Genomic DNA, 23,860 nt, shown 5'->3' with positions numbered 1-23,860 from the left:
GCAGTCCCTCCCCCACGCTGACGTCAAGACCCGCCCCGACCACGTGAGGACAACACAACAAGCGACGGGGCGGGGCGGGGGCGTGCCCAGGCGAGCAAGGTACGTGGAGACGCGGGAGTCGCGCTGACGCGCGCGCCAGGAATGAATTCCTGCGTGTCATTGACTGGCGGGATGGAGTAAGGTATGCGGCTGTAACTGGAATAGAGGATGAGGAGACGTGTAATGAGGAAGTGCAAGGGCCTCAGGTGCTGACACGCAGGTCTCCCACACCTGCGGGATCATTGTTTTATCCCACCCGTGAGCATTTCTTTTTTAATTTCCGTAAGGACTCTTTAGATATTTACCATAGGTATCGTGGTGACACAAGGGAGGTGCCTCCCCGTCATAAATCTAAAATCAAGCTGGTGGAACACTGACACGCCAAACAAGGAACAATATAAGGCAGGCCAAATTTTTTAGTTGTTAAACAATTTAAAAAAAAAAACATAATTACAAACAACACGCCATCATTATTTTAAAAATGGAAAATTTCAGGAAAACAGAGAAGAATATAATCACATAAATCGCATCACTTGGCCCATTCTGGAACAGGACATGTGAAACGTTGTTTCCTATAGGTGGGTTAACCTTAAACCATGTTCCTTAACCCTCCACCTACGTCCTATCTCCGTGTCTTTGTCGTTTCCTTGGTCTCATTTATGTGTGGCATCTATTTCTCTCGGTCTGTCATTTGTTTTTTTAACCTTGTTTCACTATAATGTGTTCTCTCTAGTGTTAGTCGCTCAGTTGTGTTCGACTCTTTGCGACCCTATTGGCTTTGGACTGTAGCCAACAAGGCTCCTCTGTCCGTGGGATTCTCCAGGCGAGAATACTGGAGTGGGTTGACATGCTCTCCTCCAGGGGATCTTCCTGACCCAGGGATCCAACCCGGGTCTTCTCCTTTGCAGACATTCTTTACCAACTGAGCCACCAGGGAAGTCCAGTATTTCACTATGCTGATGTTAAAATTTTCAGGCAATCGGATATGTTATTTTTATGACTTGGGAATACCCTCACACCATGATTTTTAATCTATTCCCTAGAATTTTTTTCTAATAGGTTGGATTTTTATACTTATACCTTAGTCCATCTGAAACTTATTTTTGTATATTGTAAATTGCTTAACTTCAGTTCTTCACAGTTGATCCAACAGTATTTATTAAACCATCCTTTCTACACTGATTTGAGAGTACACCATTATCACATTTTGAGTGAGTGAGTGGAATCGCTCAGTTGTGTCCACCTCTTTGCGACCCCATGGACTGTAACCTACCAGGCTCCTCTGTGCATGCGATTTTCCCGGCAAGGATACTGGAGTGGCTTGCCATTTCCTTCTCCAGGGGATCTTCCTAACACAGGGATTGAACCCTGATCTCCTGCATTGCAGGTGGATTCTTTACCACTCAGCCACCTGGAAAGCCCTTTATCAGCTTACTTGAGATATAACTCACATACTCTACAATTAACCCATTACAGAGTTGTGCAGCCGTCTCCACAATCTAATTCTCAATTTATGTCACCTCCAAAAGAAACGCTATGCTCATTAGTTATGTCTGATTTTTCCTAACTTCTTACATTTGATACTTATTCCATTCATTATTTATTTGGGTGTTTAAGAATTTTTCTCTGTTCAGAGTATGTTTTCGTACTACTTCTAGTTTGGCGATTTCTCTTAGGTTTTCTCTGGCGCCTAATTTATGGTTAATTTGGGGAATGTTCCATGAATATTTGAAAAGAAGGTATGATTCCTGTGTTGAAGACAGCACATTTGACATATCTATTGGAACTACCTTAATAATTATTTAAGTTTTTTGTATTTTTTCCCTCTGTGTATTTCAAGAGGTCAGTTAGTATTTCACTCCTGATATGTTTCTGTTTCTTCTCTTTTGTTGTAATTGAGGCTTCACTATTTGATGCATAGATGTTCATAACTGTGTCTTTATCATTATGAATTGGTCATAGTTTTGTCCTCAGTCCAACCTTGTCTGATACCATGATTCTGGGTTTTATTATTGTTGTTGATGTTTGTGTTTAGTTGCAACATTTTGAGAAGGCAATGGCATCCCACTCCAGTACTGTTGCCCAGAAAATCCTATGGATGGAGGAGCCTGGTAGGCTGCAGTCCATGGGGTCGCTAAGAGTCAGACACCACTCAGCGACTTTACTTTCACTTTCCACTTTCATGCATTGGAGAAGGAAATGGCAACCCACTCCAGTGTTCTTGCCTGGAGAATCCCATGGATGGAGAAGCCTGGTTGGCTGCAGTCCATGGGGTCGCACAGAGTCAGACACGACTGAAGTGACTTAGTAGTAATAGTAGCAACATTTTGATGTACTTCTACCCATTTTTTTTAACTTAAAAAAAATATTTATTTTTAGCTGTGCTGGGTCTTTGTTGCTGCATGGACTTTTCTCTAGTTGTGGCCAGCGGGGTATTCTCTAGTGGTATGCGGGCTTCCCATACCGCAAGAGAAGTGGTAGCTTCTCTTGTTGCGGAGCACGGGCCCTAGAGCACAGGCTCAATAGTTGTAGCACAAGGGCTTACTTGCTATGCGGGAAGTGGGATCTTCCCGGACCAGGGATCAAATCCATGTACCCTGCATTGGCAGGCAGATTCTTTACCACTGTGCCACCTGGGAAGCTCAGCAGCTAAACCTATTGTGCACTTAATCTGAGCCAGGCTTTATGACTATCTCATTGAGCTAATTTCCTATTTAATTCTCCCAACCATCTTAGGAGTTAGGTATTGTTACTATTTTATAAATAAGAAAACCATGACACTTGCTAAGTACCATACACATGATGGCGATACAGCTGGTACTTGGACCTGGAACCATTTGACTGCCAAGTACAGACTCACCACTACCATGCTCCCGTTTCATTTCCACACACATGTGAATGAAGCTGCCAGTGTATTCTGATTATCGTCTTGCTTCTTAGCCTCCAAGGCACTGTCTAGAAAAATGGTTCCAGTTGAGCCAGATTCCTCTTTACCCACATTTAGAGATCCCACCTGGATACAGTCTGCGTTATCCTAACCAGCTGCACTGCCAGGCACCCTTCCTTTGGAACTTTTTTACTATAGATCACAGAGTTCCTACTTATCAATTATGGGCTTATGCAAAGTTCAGTATGTTAGGTGTAATTATTTACCATTTCATTGGTAGGAAAGAATGTTTCCTTTCAGACACTAAAAAAAAAAAAAAAAAAAAATGCTGCCTAAATGCTGGTATGTTAATCCAGTGAGTGATTTCTCTCAAATTATAGTTTTACTTTGCTTTCAAGAGAAGAGCCATAATTGTATCATGCAGAAAGTGTTTTCCCTTGATCTCTGAAGTTTTGTCAAGTTTGAGAACACTGCATTGTTATTGCCTTTGAAAAAATAAGGACCAAGTGATACAAATCAGTCAGGAAATGGACATTTTGGTCCACAATTTTTGGAAATTGCTTTGGTACCTATAACACTGATAGCTAAATTAGGACCTTAACTTGTCTCATTATGTAACAAATCTTTGTCTACAACCATTCTGGTGCAGACTGCATCCAGATTTTAAATGTAGTCTATTGGTCTAGAACTTTCACTTTTGGGAAATTGGCCTAACAAAATAATCAAAGAGGTCTGTCCATGGATAATCACTGCAGTATTACTGGCCACAAAAAAACATAGATAAAAAATCTAGATGTGGCCAACAGAAAGTCAATAACAGTGGTACTTACTTCCTTGTCATGTAGTCATGAAGAATGAAAATGTTGATCAGTGATGGGAAAATGTGGGCCATCATGTGAAAACAGTTTACAGAACAGTATGAATAGCCCTCCAGCTTTTGTATCTATATGAAACCAAAAGAAATGTATCTGAGAGGAAGAACTGTGGATAGACTTGATTTTTATCTTCCTTTCCTGGCAGTCTATTAAAGAAGTGGTTAAGACTGTGGGGTCTGGAGATGACCCAGTTGGGTAGTATTTACGAGTCATGTGGCTCTGGGCAAGTTACTTTGAGAAAATAAGTTAATTTGTGTAAAATCCTTAGTAAAGTGCAATTATCATCATCATTACCATTATGAAATGGAAATTAAGTAAAAATACATATGTCTTTAATATCAGAGAGGCATCGTGTATAAGATAGAGCAAAAAACATGGGACCCAGAGTAAGAAAAACTGATTGAGTCCAGGCTTTCCAGTGATGAGATGCTGGGCAAGTCACATCCTCTCTGAGCCTGATCGAGGGTGAGCTAGGAAAAGTAATCCTCTTTCACCATCTCGGGTATGTAGTAGGCATCAAATGAGATGTTTGTAAGACATAACCATGATGTACTCTGCAAACCATTATTGTGTGTGTGTGTGCTCAGTTGCTCAGACGTGTCCAACTCTTTGTGACCCCCATGGACTGTATTCCCACCAGGCTCCTCTGTCCATGGGTTTTCCAAATAAGAATACTGGAGTGGGGTGCCATTTCCTCCTCCCAGGGATCTTTCTGATCCAGGCTCCAACCCACATCTCCTGCGTCTCCTGTATCAATTGGCAGGTGGATTCTTTACCACTGAGCCACCCAGGAAGCCCATTATAAATTATATTGAGTGTTGATTGCATATTGTACCCAATTACAAATAATTTTGCCTTGTCTTGGCCCTAAAGCAGAAGAGGTGTGAACTCAGTGGTTTCAGAAGGGAGGAAAGGAAGCAAACATGGTAGAATCAAAGCATGAGCTCTGAGAGGCCTTCTCATCCAGTGACCAGATCAGCTTCTCTGCAAGGCCCATCAGCACTCAGCTGCCAGCTGAGACAGTGAAGAGGCTCAGAGGAGGAAAGAACTTTATAGTATTTTCTTAGACTGGCAGCATTCCTGGTGTGGCATTTCACCACATCCTAATCACCTTGTTCTTTCCTACTGAAGGCAACAGCTACCTGGCCTGATCAGTGGATCCTTTCAGGCAGTACTAAGTAAACTGGGCAGCAAGAGTTTGATCTGGATTGGGGCTAATACATTAACATTTTCAAAGATCCTGTGAGGAAGCAAAATGTCACTTGGAAAACTTCAAATTGTGATGGTTCATTCTGCCGACTCTGCTGAGAGATTCGGAGGATAATAAAACAATAATACATTTCAATTCTCGAAAGGGACAGATACTGCAGTTTTCTTTGTAGTGACTCACAATTAACATGACCCTCAACACAACAATTTTATATTGTGTCATCTTTAAAATGAGGAGTTTGGTTTAATGAAGTTTGAGGTCCCTTTAAACAATAAAGTAATTCTTTGATGTATAGGTCAAGATTAATTAATGCTAATGAGGGACATTATTTGGTATTTTGAAGTGAACACTTCACCTGTAGTAATTTTTCTCTCATAACCTTTAATGGAGTTCAGAATTAGAACAAGAACACCAGTAATAGAAATTAAAATGTATTAAGAAATAAAAGCATCAAATATAAATATGAACATAAAATAACTTTTTCTCATTTTAAGCTGGGGAAGACCTAACTACAAATGAATAACTCTTTGGTTTGACTATAAAATAAAAAATTAAATCCCAGTTTATAGTATTTTGAGCAGATTAAAAAATGAGTGTTATTAACTGTGGTCTTAAACCTGACAGTTTGTAAAATGGACAATTTCCTTGAAGGGAAAACAGCCAAAACTCATTTAAGTAATAGATAATTTGTATAACTTTATGTCTTCAAAAAAAATTAAACTCAGTTAACGTTCTAAAGAGACCCAAAGGGCATCACTTGTGAATTCTATCCAACACTGAAGGAAGAAATTATATGAATTCTGCCTACAGTCTTTGATAACATAAGTAAGAAGAGAAACTCATTTTATGAGGTCAATACTACACAGACCAGACAATGACATTGAAAGATAAACAAACTATATGTTAATATCCCTCATGAACCTTGCAAAAATACTCAACAAAATACTAGCAAAAGAATCCAGCAATGCTCTGGGAATGCAAGGCTGGTTCCACAGTTAAAAGCCAATGTAATTGACTATGTCAACATCATGAAGAAAAACTACATGATCATTTTTAATAGATACAGAAAAAACATCTGGCAAAACCCAACATCCATTCATGATTAAGAACGCTCAGAAAACTAGGAGTAAAGGGGAATTTCCTCAGCCTGGTGAAGACTATCTACAAAAACCTACAACTACTAAACTTAATGCTAAAAGACTGCATGCTTGTTCCCCTGTATCGGTGATGAAGCAGGTTGTGTCTAGCATCACTACTCTTTACACCATCATACTGGAAGGTCTAACCAGTGCAGCAAGACAAGAAATAAAAGGCATTGGAAAGGAAAACTGAAAAGACTGGGAAAAATAAAACATTTATTATAAATAATAATAATCTGCAGACATGGCTATGTAGAAAACTTTAAAGAAATCTACATAAGTAATCTGGCAAAGTGTCAGGATACAAGGTCAATATACAAAAATCAATCGTATTTCTAGATATTAGCAATGAACATTTTGGAAATTGAAAATTTTTTTAAAGTACCATTTATAAAAGCACACACAGAGAAAACCAGAAAGTACTGATAACGTATTTGCGAGATCTTTATGCTAAAATCTAAAAACACTAATAAAAGAAATCAAAGACCTCTATGAATGGAGCAATATGCTGCTGCACTCATGGACTGGAGGGCACATATTAAGATGTCCTCTCTTCCTGAAGTGGTCTACGGATTCAATGCAAATCATTAGCAAAATCCAAGCAAGTGGTTTTGTTCTTGTCAACAGGCTGATTCTAAATTGTATATGGCAAGGCAAAGGATCTAAAATTAGCAAAAGTTCTCAAAAAGAACATAGCATTTATGCAAAGCTACCGTGATCATGCAATGTAGTATGAGTGAAAGTTCAGACATAAACTTAACAGAATAGTTCAGAAATAGACTAATGGTGTGTCAACTGATTTTCAACAAAGGTGCAAAGAAAAATGAACCTTAATCTATGTATGGTACATATGATTTTTATATGTAGCACATAAAAACCAACTCAAATGGATTACATTCACATCACTAAATGTAAAAACTGAAAACTATTAAGTTTCTAAAATATTTAAAAAACTTTGTCACCTTGTTAGGCAGATTTCTTAGATATGATACCGAAAGCATAACCCATTAAAGAAATAGTTGAAAAAGTGAACTTTTGTGAAAATTAAGAACTTCTGCTCTTCAAAAAGCTCTGTGAAAAGAAAAAGAAAGCAAGCCTCATTCTGAGGAATATTTATAAAGCACATGGGTGATAGTCTTGTAGCCAGATTATAGGAAATAATATCTGACTAAAAATATGTAAACACAATTTGGCTTATCATTTTTACTTTTTCTGATTGACAAAGATAAAACATGAGATTTTTATCCTTAGTTAGGGGTATATTTGTGACAGAACTTCCATTTTTGGAATGGAAATTTGACAATATGTACCAAACTTTAATACAGTAATTTCTAGGAATGTATCCTAAAAATCTTACACACCAAGGCTGGTGTGTATGTTCACTATTCCAATACTTCCACTTGCAAAAATGAAAATAAAAATCTCTCTTGATGACAGGACTAGTAAATAAGTAATGTATCAGCCACAAATTGAGGCTATTCGAAGGGGAAATCTGGCTTCAAGTATGCCCAGAAGAGAGCCAACAAAAGTACATAAAAATATGAATGGGAATTTTCTCTGCATGGTTACTTCTGGGTATTTTTTATTCTTTCTGAAGAATAAATTCAGAAGAAAAAAGTTAAATTTTTTTTTTAAAGGAATTTAGACATTCCAGAGTTAAGAGCAACATGAAACTCCTGGTCTTCTTTATGGTACATAAGGATCTGATTTTGCAAGAAGGGGGCAGGCTGAGTAATCTCTGACTAAAAGAAAAGGCAGCTCATAATTTTCAGTGTCATTTTTGCTACTTCTGCAGTAAGGCAGACCATGGACAGATAGCAGTTGACATCTGGGTCGCCCCTCAGTCACTCACTCTAGGGTTGTGTTAAATAGTGGTTTTGTTTGGGCATAAATACACTTTTAACTTCCCCTTTGTTTGGTTCCCAGTTTGGTTCTTAATAATGAAGCTCTTTTGGTATCTCATTTATGCATTCTCAAAAACACCTCCTAAATGTTGGTCGACTCACCTAGTGCCCCCTAGTGGGAAAGTCCTCAAATAACTGGCTGCTATTCACATATTTTTGTTTGCTGAATTCCTTCTTTTGGAGAAAACTAAATTTTGTAGTGTCTTCCTTTTTACAGGTAGCGTGCTAAGGTGGCCTTTTCATATGTATTATTAACTTTAGGCGTGCAATTCTTACATAGTAGGTCACATAGTTTAAAACCATTATGCAATAATCTGTCAAGCAGACAAAACTCAATTTATTACTACACTTACAACATTTGAGAATCCCAAGATTTCTCTCAACTTCTGATTAATACTAAAGATGTCTTGACCTTATATGCATAGTTGTAAGATGAAGCAGAATCAGTTTCCAAGGCTTTTTGGAGAGGAGGGGTGTGTAAAGAACTTTTTTTTTTTGTAAAAAACCTTTTTAAACCGTGGTGTCTCTTTTGCTCTCACAAACAGCTTTAATTATAAACCATCTGAACGTGTAAGTACCTAAAATAGTAGTGCTCTTATATACTATAGTAAATGGGCTTCATTCTTGATTGCCTAGCACTACCTTTCTATTCTGAAGGTTGGAGCTTGGTTTTGTTCTTCTATAAGTACACACTACTATCTCCATTTAGTGTCCCCCAGCAAGGTAATGGCCTAAATTTCACTAAAAATACTTTTATCAGTTAACTGTTTCGTTTTCACAAATAATTTTCCAAGAATAAACACATTACTTGTATAAATATTGTTAAAAAAGGTAAGAACCTCAATTTTATTGTTTTCTTTAGGAATGTCTATGACCAGAATAATTCTCACATTTAAGGTTTTTTAAAAATCCTCACTTAATCTGAAAGGAAAAAGTGTGAATGCACTTTTCTATTCCAAAAGTCTAAGGGCTTCACAGAAGAAAGCTTAACATCCAACAGTTACATGAACATGTTTATATAGATACAGAGATTTAGATAATAACTATTGCCCAGCCACTAAAGATCGAGATTAAAAGAATGAAAGTTCTCCTACTATTATTTTTCAAAAAGGTTGAGCGAGAGGGACAGAATATGTATGTTTATAGGTGTCAAGAGAATGGGAGAATATTAAGCAACTTGACAAGACTAAGTTTAACTTTTATTAATAAAAGGATTAACCATGACCATGAGTGGCTGGGCTTATAGTTTGCTACATCAAAGAAATTAAAAATTGATTCTTAAGAATATTTATAATAGCATTCATTTTATAGAGGCATTTTAATTTTTAAGCAATGTTTTTTGTAAATATATAAAACTAACCCTTAGTGTCATGGAGGAGAATCATCATAACTACTGCTAAATCAAAGAAGAATTTCCGAGAGCTGCCTGACGATGTTTATCTCAACACCTACACCCAAACTTTAGGGAAACAATCTCTCTTTAGGGAAAGATCTGGAAAACTGCCTGATCAGAGTCATCAGTGTCTGCTTGTAGCCAGGGAATAGCCCACTTCCAAGTCAAGCATGAAGAATAACACAAAGTACAAATGTACCCAAGATCCCCAAGTAAATTAGGAAAAGTGCCATTATTTTAAGAATTATCAGACATATAATCAGTGTTTAAATACAAATTCCGATTTGTTAAGTCCGAAAGATAACAGTAATTTTATTACATATAATTTCTCCTGTGTGCTAAAAATGTAACTTACAAGACACAGTACTTGTATACCTGTGGAGGGGTTACGGTGGAGTTGTTGAATCATTTTTCATTGATGAGAACAGAACGACAAGGTAGTGGACAGATAAGCACTTGGGTCCTCTAAAATTCAAAGCGGTACTACTGCTCAACCAAAACACACTACCATTCTGTTAATATGAATGCCTACTCATTTATCTTTTAAAAATAAAGTCCATCTTTTTCTCCATTAAAGCTTCTGCAAGATTGACACAAGGTTCCTTCTACCTGTTAAAATAGGGGTGCTCTTCATCTTTGGACAAGGTATCACCATTTAGGGAAAATGTAATCATATACATTACTAAATTTTTACTTGAGGCAGCTGTTGGAGTCCATTAAGCACTTTTGGAACACTGTACCTTTAAAGTTTGTCTTTAATATTAATTGCTTTGGAAAACCAAAAATAGAAGAAAAACATCTATGGCAAAGTACATTTCATTCAGATTTGACAGCAGTAAAATACGCGCCCCCCCCCCCCCAAATATTAGTGCAGTGTCAATTTTGTCTATGTAAATCACTTGAGGATAGTTTTGTTATGGTATGACTGAATAACCAAAAAAGTTTTAACTTGTTTAAAAAGTTTGTCTTTGACTTAGTATTCAGTAATGCAAAAATGAAATTAAGCACTGTAAAAAGTCTTTAAAAATGAAGTTCTACAAATGTGGTTCCCATTTACAACAGTTTTCATGAACAGATAATGAATTAAGTGTAGACACAATGTATCCAGTACCCTTATAACTACAATTAAAAAAAATCTCTAGTAGCATGTATATAGATCGTGATATCTTTAGGAATACCAATATATAGTCAAAATATGTTCATACAGAACCAATACCTCTCCTTCTCCATGTAAAGAACACTTTTTAAAAATAATTAACAAAAATACCAATTAAACAGTGGAACCTCATTTCACTTGACTGCACCCAAAGGTATGACACAAAATATTGGCTTAAAGAGGTAGATTAAAAAGAAAAAGGAAACCAGATTCTCCATTCTTTGTCACTTTTATTCAGTAGTAGTATTTTTTTTCCTTATTTTCAGTGCCAGACACGGCAAGGAGTGATTACAGCCAACTGTTATTAAAACATTTGTTCGCAACATGTACCCCCTTTACCACTGACCCCAAACTGACTCGTGTGCTTTCGTTCTTTCCTTTTTATACCACCACCAAGACTGGGTGGAGGGGCAAGGGGAAGAGATGGAGGGGAAGAGTCCAGGAGCCAGAGAGGAGGAATGCTACAAGCCACAGTAAGAATGAGCTGTATTTAATTTAAAAAAGGGGAGGAGGGGTGTACCCCACAAATGATACAGTAATGAGGATACACAATTAAATCCCATAAGCATGACTGAAGGCTTTCACTGTGTTTGACGTCATCACAATGGAAGGCATAAAAAGTGGAGTAAATCAATGTTGACACAGTCCAATCTAGTCCATTAGGCAAGATGGTGCAAGAAGTCATTTAAATTAAAAGTGCCCTACCCTTACCTAAATGGCTAGCAGACATGGAGAACACCACAGGGAGGGATCCACAGAGCTTTCTCCATGTAGCTATGGAAAATGTGTTGTCGAATGGCACATTGTCAAACACTGGAAAAGGGGCGCCACAATGGACCTCTCTCTTTTTTAAGTACGAATGCTAGATTCAACTATCTCAACTAAGCAGGAAGTGGGTTCTTCTGCTAGGAAGGCCAACCCTAATTCACTTTGTCTTGAAATATATACAGATTGTTTGTAGTAGCTACAGCAATGATATTTTCCTTGGGGTGCCAGGCTGTGTGAAGTATTTTCTTGTTGAAGTCTAGGCTGTCGACACTGATTTCATCTTTCTTTCGCTTGCCACTTGCACACACTTTGCGTGGCTTCAGAACCGTGCGAGGTTTATTGTTTTCTCGTGATGCTTCCAGGGTTATGTCTCGCTTTGTGTTCCGGTCAAACATTCTGAAGAAATTATTGTAAGATCCAGTCATGACAACACTGGAAAAGGAGACAGAGCATCCAGTCAAATAATGAAAATGAGTTTTCGATGAACATTTCGCTGGTGAAACTCAGCCTACTGCTCCAAAGCAGGAGCTACTGCAAGCAGATCTGGGTTTAGGGAGAGGGCTGCTGGCACCAACCCAGAGACCGATCACTGGAATAAACTAGGAATACGGTATTAGTACTTTGATGTCTATTCATGACTCCTTTCATGACTGCCCAAACTGTCACCAAAGTTGAAAGCATCCTCAAGTAAGGCTTGTAAGTAGTAGTGAATGGTCTTAAATTGAAAACATTTACAACCCCAGTCTATGCAGTCCTCCAGACCAGCCAACCAACAACAAAACATAAAAGTATGGTATACACTTCTAAGAAAACAAAGCTTTATTCTCTGATTTACATTATAAGCTACTGATGTTCCCAGGACACGTCAGGTTCAGAAAACAGCTTCTTATGAATGCTTTAAAGAAATCTGCATCAAAGAATATAAAACAAGTAGCATATATGATTTTTATTAATAAAAAACTCACTTAACCTAAACAATATATTGTAAACAAATATTTTTGACAGATATTTTTATAATTTCTGTAGTTTAGACTGGCATTCCCATGTTACCTGCATTTGTGAGGTTTTAATGGATTTTAATGGATTCTGACACCTAGTCTATAGCTATTTAAAAGGTGTTGCTAGCCAGCATTTCTATGGTATTCTTGCCAAGTATAACCTGAATCTAATCATGAGGGAGTATTAGACAACACTCAAATGAAGGAAAATTCTATACAATGAATGGCCTGTGGTTTTAAAACAAGCTGAGATCATGAAAGACAAGGGAAGAATGAAGAACTGTTCCAGATTAAAGGAGACAATGAGATGGGACAAAGAACACGATTGAGGGAACTTGTGATATTTACAGGGATCTGTGGATTAGACAGCAGTACTGCATCCATGTGAATTTTTCTGCCTTAGATGCCCACACAGTCATTATATAGGAGAGCATCTTTCCAAAAAAAATTTTTATGTTAAGGGAAACAAACAGTTTTTCTATAGTGTAAGATGCTGTTCAAACACAAGGAGAATGAGCTGGTGTAGCTGCGCGCTGCATCCTACTCCAGCAGCGCCTTCCCTTTTCTGTTCCCCTGATGCCTCAGGCAGGGCAGTGGTGGTCAAAGGCGAAGCCTGCTTACTCCTTCAGCTTTACTGTGGCCAGCCTACTACGTGGCCTCATATTATAACCAGATAAAAATAATTAAAAAAAATCAGACAACAGATAAATGATTCAAGTTCTGTTATCTTCAATAGCACCAGGAAACCTGAATCACTTATCAGGCTTCAGTGATAAAACTATTGTTGAATAAAGTACTCTAATGAATATCTTGAAGGTAGGTTTAGTAATTCCAGAATTATGTTTTCTTTTACTATTGTCTGTTCTCCTGGAACATAATGAATGGTAAATAAATACATGGAACAACAGACTGGTTCCAAATCGGGAAAGGAGTACATCAAGGCTATATATTGTTACCCTGCTTATTTAACTTATATGCAGAGTACACCATGCGAAATGCCGGGCTAGATCAAACACGAGGTGGAATCAAGACTGCCGGGAAAACTATCAGTAACCTCAGATATGCAGATGACACCACCCTAATGGCAAAAAGCAAAGAATTAAAAGAGCCTCCTGATGAACGTGAAAAAGGAGAGTGAAAAAGTTGGCTTAAAACTCAACATTCAGAAAACTAACATCATGGCATCTGGTCCATCACTTCATGACAAATAGATGGGTAAACAATGGAAACAGGGACAGACTTTATTTTTTGCGGCTCAAAAATCACTGCAGATGGTGACTGCAGCCATGAAATTAAAAGAGGCTTGTTCCTTGGAAGAAAAGCTATGACCAACCTAGACAGCATATTAAAAAGCAGAGACATTACTTTGCCAGCAAAGGTCCGTTTAGTCAAATGTGATTGTTTTTCCAGTAGTCAGTCATGTATGGATGTTGAGAGTTGGAAAGCTGAGTGCCGAAGAACTGATGCTTTTGAACTGTGGTATTGGAGAAGACTCTTGAGAGTCCCTTGAACTGCAGGGAGATCAAACCAGTCAATCCTAAAGGAAATCAGTCCTGAATATTCATTGGAAGGACTGATGCTGAAGCTGAAGCTCCAATACTGTGGCCACCTGATGCAAAGAACAGACTCATTGGAAAAGACCCTGATGCTGGGAAAGACTGAAGGCAGGAGGAGAAGGGGATGACACAGGATGAGATGGTTGGATGGCATCACCAACTCAATGGACATGAGTTTGAGTAAGCTCCAGGAGTTAGTGGTGGACAGGGAAGCCTGGCATGCTGCAGTCCATGGGGTCACAAAGAGTTGGACATGACTGACTGACTGAACTGAATAAATACTGACAACCAAACTGAAAAGATTAAGACTTATCCTTTGAAATAATGATGCACATTTTGATGGCACAGTAAAAAGAAACTGTACTATGGCAAAGCTGTGGATTATAACAAGCCTAATCACTCGTGGTAATATGGTTAAAATAATACATAGTAATTACTTCTTCTCTTCTATGAGGTATTGATGTAGTATCCAGAAAAACTGGTGTGTAAAACTCCAAATGAAGTATCTATCACCTAAATATTTCTAAAACCAATTTAACAGCAAAGTAACAAACACACTGAAATTTCACCATTTAAACTACTGGTATGTAAAAAAAGTGATTGATATGGTTCATTAAAGGGATAAATTAACATTTATATAATAACATTATAAGTTTCTAGTGTATTTTCACATTTACTTAATGAAACACAATGTTTAATTTTTATCTGCCAATATTGCTGTAAGATTTCAAGGAAACCCTGGGGAAAATAAAGTTGGGAAATGTAATTTATCTCAGTTGAAAAACACATTGGCCATTAGCAAATGTGGCAATCATACTAGGAGTGAAATAGTAAATTTCTTTCCTCTAACAATTCACATTTGAATAAGATGTTCAGTTCAAATTAAAATCAATTTACCTGTCAGATCCATTCCAACAACATTCAAATTTGTCAAATATGCAGTCATTTTCATACAGTGAACAAAGTTTACTTCTGAGGTATTCATGCACCTGGGGCGGGGCAGGGGAGAAAAAAATATTATACACACACACAAACACATGGGTACTTAGCTTATATCACATGATCTACTGCTCTTGAAACTGGAAAATGATTCAACAAGTCTGTATCTTTTTAAGAAGGAATATATAGACACATGGATTGAGTGAAACTCACTCAGTCGGGTCCAACTCCTTTACGACCCTATGGATTGTACCCACCAGGGTCCTCTGTCCATGGAATTCTTAGATCATATACATACTTTAATCTCATTAAAACTCAATTCTCAGAACAAAACAAAAACTCAATTCTCTGAGAAATAGTAAAGGTACCGAGCTCCCCGTTCCACAAATACACATTTTTCATTCATACAACTGAGAGATATACCCTCTTGGGGATGGCACATTTACTCTTTGTAAGTTTGACTAAAATAGGAGGCCAGAAAACATCTTAAAATGGCACAGATAAGACACTGATTAAAGAATATATAGCAATATTTGAATTTTCCAACACTTGATTTTCTATTAATTGTTGATTAAAAAACATATAATACTGTGGCTTTACTTCCTTTTTAACTACCGTTTTTGGGGCATAACTAACTGAAGCCTACAGTACCATTAAATGCATATGTTATGCACTGCATGACCCTGCCCTGATCCAGTGATAAATTATATGGTTACTTCATGTATGCATCATGGAAATATCTGACACACTTGTTATTGCTTACACACAATATGTACTCGGTCACTCAACCATGTCCAACTTTCTGTGACCCCATGACTGGCCCACCAGGCTCCTCTGTCTATGGAATTCTCCAGGTAAGAATACTGGAGTGGGCTGCCATTTCCTCCTCCAGGGATCTTCCCAATCTAAGGACTGAACCTGCATTTCCTGTGGATTCTATATTGGCAGGTGGATTCTTTTACACTGAGCCACCTGGGAAGCCCATTTCTTATATAGTACCCAAAGCTAATGAAAATAGTTGTTTTTTTAAGTACAATTCTATATTCATTAGTTTTCCACAAAGGGATCAACTAGAAAATAAATTTTTAAAGCATTCTTAGAAATGATACATTTCTATATTAATATTACTATGTTGTGATCATAAGGGAAAAAAAAAGAGTCTCCATCTCACTGTTCTTTTTCATTTAAATGAGAACCTTAAAATGAAGTAATGATAGAAAAGAACAAGTACTTTTTCAATGCTTAGAATTCTCTATGAAACAACCTAACTCATTTTAAGTGTCTGTTTTATCTTTAATGGAATGATTCAGACCACTGTGTGTGACATTTTAAGTGAAAATCTGTTAACACAGAGGATTTACAACACTTGTGGGTTAGGACCCACCATGAGTATGTGAGGCAAATAGTAATGTTAACATTACCCTTCCATCACATAACAGGTCAGCTAGATGCTTATACAAACTCAGTGGGAGTTGAATCTGCACCTGCTACACTGAGTATGATGTGAGTCTACTCCAATCACTAAGCCAGGCCAGCACAGGTAGAAAAACTGCACCCTGTCCCAGCTGTGCACATCTTCATTCTCTTCTCCAGAAGAAAGGGACCCACGGGAGCAGCTTGGCTGACAGGGAGAATCCAGAATTGACATTCTATGACAGACAGGCAGCCCCCAAAGCTGTCTGCTGGGTACTCATATGCCCCTCTCCTTCAGCTTAAGACAACAGTTACCAGCCAGTTCACCTGACTGGGCAACACGCCAGGGTTAACCTCTAATTCAACTAGCACTGTCCACACTCCATCTGGGATGCCTCTAGTGAAGGCCTGGCTATTCTCCCCCGTCTTCTCCCCAGACCTCGGTAGAGACCTAAATTCCATCCTCACTTCAAATGTAGATAACAGTAGGAAAAAAAAGTTATCACTGAAACAAATTGGTAGCTTTACATTTTAATTGTAAAACTAAATAGAAAACACAATCTATAAAAGTAGATATAAATTTAACATAAGGAAAAGCAGTGTATTCATGGATCTCTGAAGGAAAAAGCCCAATGGTGAACATACACTTTGTACTAGGGTTAACACATACAGGCTATATACTCATTGAAAGAATTCCAAATACCTGGTATGTTTCCACAGGCCTGTTTTCCATATTTAAGTCCCAAATTTTGACTGACAAATAGTCTCTAGTCATCATATATCGACCACTATGGCTGAATTTTACATCAGAAATTGAAGAGATGATTTCAGAAAAAAAAGACCTGTTACTGGGATCTTCAGGTTCTTCAAACACTGAAAACAAGCAAAAAAGGTTGGGACCATCTGTAATTACTCTGGCTTGGACAAAGCATTTACACAAAACATTATTCACAAACTTCCTAGCAGTGAGCTAAAAATGACAGGCTAATAAAGAACTGGAAAACATCTCAAAGAACATCTGTAAGATTGTAACCTCCCTGAGAGAGTTTCTTAGGAGAATGAGAATACAGAAGCTGAAGAAGCAAAGTACATTATGTAGCACAGCACTTTCCAGAGTCACGTGGCTAATTCACCAGAACCAGACTTGTCTGCCACATCTGACATGTGTCAGCTCTGTGGTCCTACATATACCTCACTGACTTTGCCTATACCGTCACCACAAGACACAGACCACCTTTGCCACTCCCATGCATACCCACGGTTTTCAGTGGTCAGGTAAAATTAGATTGGTAAGAGGTATGTAACAGTCTTTGTAAGTTTTTTAAAAATTCAACATGGAGGTAAGAATAATGCAACCCCTGAATTTCTTAACCTTGTACTCTTCAAACTTAAACGAGCCAAAGAAACCTCTTCTCAGGAAAAAATCTTCCTAGGAAGCCCAAAACAGGAAGGAAGGGAGTGGGGAGAAAAAAGAGGGAGGCAGGCAAGAAAGGAAATGTTCTACTTGCAGACAGGACTGGAGAACCCAAACCCAAGTTCCCAAAGAATAGCATTCTATTAAAAGTACATCTACTGAGACTCAACAGATGTGCCCCAGAGATAGTCTTCTATGTTTTTCCAGTAGGAGAACCTGTAAAGTCTCAGGTTGAGTCAGGCAGCTTACCAAAAGGTACAGGAGGTTTAAGACCCATGTGCTGTGCTTAGTCGCTCAGTCCTGTCTGACTGTGCAGCCTCATGGACTGTAGGCAGCCAGGCTCCTCTGTCCATGGGATTCTCCAGGCAAGAATACTGGAGTGGGTTGCTATGCCCTGCTCCAGGAGATCTCCCCAACCCAGTGACTGATCCCAGATCTCCTGCAGGTGGATTCTTTACTGTCTGAGTCACCAAGAAAACCTATGTACATGTAGTTACAACGTCTGAAGACAAACAGAAAATGTTATCATTTGAAAATAAACTTACGTTTAGAATGCCTATCACAGAGGGCGGATGCCCTCATGTCACATAACCGAATGGTTCCTTTACTGCTACTGTATACAAATGTGTTACAGCTGTTGGGATGGAATTCTGCAGCTGTAATCACCTCTGTCAGCTCTTCCATATTGGCAGGCTTGATATCCACAATATCTGGAGAGCATTTTATTAAGGAATTTCCACTTAAAAGAAAGGTCAAGTATAATTTTATATTTCTCAAATCTACAGCTCATTCACAGACTTAAGCACACATATTAATTCTATTTTAGAATGTAGAGGGTTTTTTTTTTTTTCTGAGTATATAAATCCCAGAAGACATAAAGAAAAGATTGCTAGGCCATCATCCTAAATATCAAGAACTTACCATATTTCCAAACAAAACAAAAGGAAAAATCTGGAAGGCAGCACAATGGGGAAGCTGCACACAAACAATGGAGCTGATTTACCTGATATTAAAAAGGTGCTTAAAAAAAAAAAAACCTCCAATAAGAATATATGCAAATCCAATGAAAATTTTGGAAAAGAACAAAAAGAAATGGTTGAAAAAATATGAAAACATGCTGAAGTCTACTAAGGATGAAAGACGCAAATGAAAACAACTAGAGACCCTTTCACTAACTAGACCACGAAAGGTATAGGAAAGCAGGCATTTTTTATGCATTACAGGCAGACCTTGTTTCTTTGCTTTGCTTTACCGTGTTTCACCTATCAGTTCACTGCACTTCACCTATGATTTACTGCATTTTTTATAAATTGATGTTTTGCAGCAACTGTGCATCAAGCTAGCCTATCAAACACCATATTCCCAACATCATCAGCTCAAACCTTTACATTATTATTACATTTGTTTCGGCGATCTGTGATCAGCTCAGCTATCTTTGATCCTGTAATCGTGTGGGGGTGCCATGAACTACACACACAAGGTGGTGAATTTAGTCAACTGCTGAAAGGACAACCAAGGGCTGAGAACATTACAAAAACTTAGCTGATAAAGCAGTGGCAGGGTTTGAGAGGGCTGACTCCAGTTTTGAAAGAAGTTCCACTTGCGTGAAATGCTGTCAAACAGCACTGCAGACTACAAAGAAATAATTCATGACGGGAAGAGTCAAAATTGATGTGGCAAACATCACTGCTGTCTTATTTCAAAGAAACTGCTACAGCTACCCTAACCTTCAACAATCACCACTGATCAGTCAGCAACCTTCAACGAGGCAAGACCCTCCAGCAGCATAAAGATTACCGCTTGCTGAAGGGGCAGGTGATGATCAGCATTTTTCAGCAATATTTTTAAACTAAGGTATACATATTGTTTTTTTTTAAAAAGACATAATGCAACTACATACTTTAATAGACTACAATGTAGCGCTAACATTTATAAGCACTGGGAAACCAAATAATTTGTGTGACTTAATTTTAGGGCAGTATTCACTTTATTCTTGTGGTCTGCAACTGCATCTGTAGTATCTCCGAGGTATGCTTGCACTGGTAGAGTATGAATTATAGTACAGTGTTAATTTTTCAAATGATATCTATTTGGAAAGATATACATTAATAGTAGTATGATAATTAACATTTATCAACAACTTAAGTACTTAAAAACAAACATGTATATACATTTCTATATATGTGTGTGTGTATATCTCATAATCACAGAAAATTTTTAGGAGGATAACATAAACAATGAGAAGTATTTAGACCATCATGCATCATGCCACGGATCTTTTTCCAACCTTAATGAGAATACTTTTATAATTAAAAATATTTTAAAGATAATACTCCACATATTTGTTTCTGTTACAAGAAACAGCTATTAAAAGTTTTTCTATTTTCATAGGTACAGAGAGAAAAATTCGTTAAAATTCCAAGAATCCAGTTTTTAAATTGATACATTATAAGCCTTTTATCAAATAATTTCACCCAGTGTTTAATAACACAAAAAAGTGCTACAAAATAATAAGCTATTATGTAAGAATCAAAACACCCCAAGGAGAGAATGAAAATAAATCCAGTATGAGGATAACATGCCTTCTTTACCCAACACCGAAAAAGGAAACCAAATGGATACTAAAACTCCTGTCTGTTATTTCCAGATGCCAAAGATTAATCCGCAAATCATCTGCAGATAAATATGTTTCATAATCACTATTAATAGAAATAGAGTTGATGTGATATGTATGAGCATTGGCAAATATTCTTCGTGGACTGGCCTCAACCATTAGATCCATGGGCCGAAAGACTGGCACCTGTCAATAAGACATGAAAAAGAAGTGATTACAAAATATTCACTTTCTACAAGAGAACTGAAGGTTCAGAAGACTTCATTACTCCAGTTTCTGAGGTAATATTAAACAGCATAATACTACACAGATTTAGTTTTATAAAGTAACTGATATTGGTTGTTTAAAGTGCTGACAGGGGAAGAAAAATGAAAAACAAATTTGCCTTCCTACGCTGGGGTGGAGGAAGCACAAGCTGGAATCAAGATTGCCAGGAGAAATCTCAATAACCTCAGATATGCAGATGACACCACCCTTATGGCAGAAAGTGAAGAGGAACTAAAAAGCCTCTTGATGAAAGTGAAAAGTGGAGAGTGAAAAAGTTGGCTTAAAGCTCAACATTCCGAAAACTAAGATCATGGCATCCGGTCCCATCACTTCATGGGATATAGACGGGGAAACAGTGGAAAGTGTCAGACTTTATTTTGGGGGGTTCCAAAATCACTGCAGATGGTGATTGCAGCCATGAAATTAAAAGACGCTTACTCTTTGGAAGGAAAAGTTATGACCAACCTAGATAGCATATTCAAAAGCAGAGATATTACTTTGCCAATAAAGGTCCGTCTAGTCAGGGCAATGGTTTTTCCAGTGGTCATGTATGGATGTGAGAGTTGGACTGTGAGGAGAGCTGAGCGCCGAAGAATTGATGCTTTTGAACTGTGGTGTTGGAGAAGACTCTTGAGAGTCCCTTGGACTGGACGGAGATCCAACCAGTCCATCCTGAAGGAGATCAGTCCTGGGTGTTCATTGGAGGGACTGATGCTGAGGCTGAAACTCCAACTTTGGCCACCTCATGCGAAGAGCTGACTCATTGGAAAAGACTCTGATGCTGGGAGGGATTGGGGGCAGGAGGAGAAGGGGACGACAGAGGATGAGATGGCTGGATGGCATCGCTGACTTGATGGACATGAGTTTGGGTGAACTCCGGGAGTTGGTGATGGACAGGGAGGCCTGGCGTGCTGTGATTCATGGGGTCGCGAAGAGTCGGACACGACTGAGCCACTGAACTGAACTGAGAGCAATACTATCAGAATTTATAGTTTTTCCTAGTTTCAATCTTTTGCTTGAAAGACTTGCAAAGCTAATAAATGTTTATGATTTAAAGTGGCTAAAAAGGAAATCAGCCCAAAGCATCAAATTCTTGGTATTCTTCATTGCAACTAGAAGATTTAGTCCATTTTTATTTTTTTGATCTCCAAAGAAAGTTAATCTTGAAACTTAACCTTCTAATAGCTGACAACCAAACCATAAGAACAAAAGAGAGCATGGTGGCATAGTGAAAAACAAAACAAATCAAAACACAGTCTTGTGTTGAGTCCTGGTTCGGCCCTGGCCACGGTGAGACTCATCTGTAGGTCGGGGTCTGTTTAAAATTTGAGTCTTTAATGTTGTGTCTGGTCACACAATCTTGGGAAGGGGCAGAGTGTAATTATTCCTATTCATGTTCTGTTGAGGATCTAGACTACATAATAACAGTACAGAAGACTATTCATTGGAATCAGATTTTTTTTAACATGTACTTACACGTAGTGTAGTGACTGTAGTAGGATCTCTATACCTTCCATCTTCCTCTTTCAAGTTATACCCTTCCGGTCTTTTGTCCCTTTCACTGATTTTCCATAACTTTATTGTTTTATCTGGGAAAAAATAAAGAAAGTCTTAAAAAATGAGAGATTAACCTCGACAGAAGAAACACATTTTAAGTATACTTAAACATGTGATTTCATATCTCACCCAAAAGGATCCCAAGAATAAAATCCCTGATCCGACTCAACAAAACACAAACTTTCTACTACCAGGTGAATAAAAACATCTGTACATATAAAAACAGCACAGAAATAAAAAAAATCTATGTTAATGCCACTCATTAAATATCACTTAATATTAAAATCAGGTCACAGCCAGGTCCTTATCCTTCAAAAATTATTATAGCTAGGGGGGGCGGGGGAACTCTGTGTGTGTGTGTGTGCGTGCGCTAGAGGGGGTGGGGGAAACCGTGTGTGTCTGTGTGTGTGTGTGTCCATCCCCTGGAGGAGGGCATAGCAATCCACTCCAGTATTCTTGCCTGGAGAATCCCCAAGGACAGAGCAGCCTGGTGGGCTACAGTCCATGGGGTCACAGAGTCGGACACAACTAAGTGACTAAGCACATGCTTAGTCATATGTCTATATATGCATAATGCTTAATATTTAACTTTTACACACACAAAAAGTCAGTTAAAATAGCCTAAGGGTTAGTCGCTCCTTCATGTCTAATTCTTTGCCACCCCATGGACTGTATAGCCCACCAGGCCTAGTTTTTCCTAGTTCATGGAGTTTTCCAGACAAGAATATTGGAATGGGTATCCATTCCTTTTTCCAGGCTATCTTTCCAACACAGGGGTGGAATCTGGGTCTTCTGCACTGCAGGCAAATTCTCTACCATATGAGCCACCAGGGACTATTTAGAGTAAAAGTTACATTTGTGATTCAAGTAAGTACAAGGCCCTGAAAATAGTTTACCAATTAAAAGCATACATCCCCAAGTCCTTCAAGACAAAATTATTCAGTATCGAGAATATATAAAATAGTGTTTTTTACAATAAACTTTACCTCTGAAGTAAGTCTGCAATGAGTGTTTCCATATACTCTTTACCCAGTTTTTTCCTTATGTCAGCATCTTATGCAACCACAGTACATTTGTTGAAACTAAGAAATTAACATTCCACGTTACCATTCACTAGACTTCAGACTTTACTCTGATTTCATCAGGTTTTCCACTAACGCCTCTTTCTGTTCCAGGATCCAAACAACACCGTATTTAGCTGTCACGGCACCTTAGTCTCTCTGCAACAATTTCTCAGCCTTTCTTATTTTTCTTCATCCTGACAGTTCTGAGAAGCAGTGGCAAAGTGTGTGGAATGTACCTCCACTGGGCATGTCTGTTGTTCCCCTCATGATCAGATTGAGATCATGGGGTATCAGGAAGAGCCCAGAGTGAAGTAAATATATACATAGTACTGACATGACTTTTCCACCGGTGATCACTTGGTTAGGAAAGAAACTGCCAGGTTTCTCCACTGCACACTTACTCTCTCCCGCTTTGGAAATGAGGCATTAAATCCATCTATGTCTAATAGGACAAGTTACAGTCCGGGCAGGGAGGAGTATCCATCCACATGTTATTTGGAATTCTCTGTAACAAGCACTTTCTCCCCACTTATTTACTCAACCAACCATTTACATCACGATGGAATCAAGCACATTTATTTAACTCGGTGTGCCCAAGTGGCCCAGTGTAAAGAATCCACTTGCCAACACAGGAGATGCAGGTTCAGTCCCTGCATCGGGAAGATCC

General features: G+C 38.2%; 1 protein-coding gene across 5 annotated transcripts in view; it reads right to left on the bottom strand.

Annotated features, from left to right (window-relative positions):
* Positions 1 to 10,813: 10,813 nt before the first annotated feature.
* The window catches only part of PPP2R2A (protein phosphatase 2 regulatory subunit Balpha), an 81,190-nt gene continuing 68,143 nt past the window's right edge, over positions 10,814 to 23,860 (bottom strand). For 2 of the 5 annotated variants that reach the window (XR_003512326.1, XM_027549952.1), the window contains 6 exons: positions 22,049 to 22,161; positions 20,314 to 20,491; positions 18,237 to 18,401; positions 16,981 to 17,150; positions 14,823 to 14,914; positions 10,814 to 11,803 (listed from right to left, as the gene is read on the bottom strand). Coding sequence is in view for 4 of the 5 variants with exons in the window: in XM_027549952.1 (XP_027405753.1) it covers positions 11,524 to 11,803; positions 14,823 to 14,914; positions 16,981 to 17,150; positions 18,237 to 18,401; positions 20,314 to 20,491; positions 22,049 to 22,161 (998 nt within the window). In the remaining variant the exon portion in view is untranslated. The remainder of the gene's footprint in view (positions 11,804 to 14,822; positions 14,915 to 16,980; positions 17,151 to 18,236; positions 18,402 to 20,313; positions 20,492 to 22,048; positions 22,162 to 23,860) is intronic. The other 3 variants (XM_027549953.1, XM_027549954.1, XM_027549955.1) reach the window with 2 other exon arrangements.

This window comes from Bos indicus x Bos taurus, chromosome 8, assembly GCF_003369695.1.
Source record: "Bos indicus x Bos taurus breed Angus x Brahman F1 hybrid chromosome 8, Bos_hybrid_MaternalHap_v2.0, whole genome shotgun sequence".
In the NCBI taxonomy this organism is placed as follows: domain Eukaryota; kingdom Metazoa; phylum Chordata; class Mammalia; order Artiodactyla; family Bovidae; genus Bos; species Bos indicus x Bos taurus.
The sequence above is the reverse complement of the archived record's forward strand: the minus strand, read 5'-3'. Positions and strand labels throughout refer to the sequence as shown.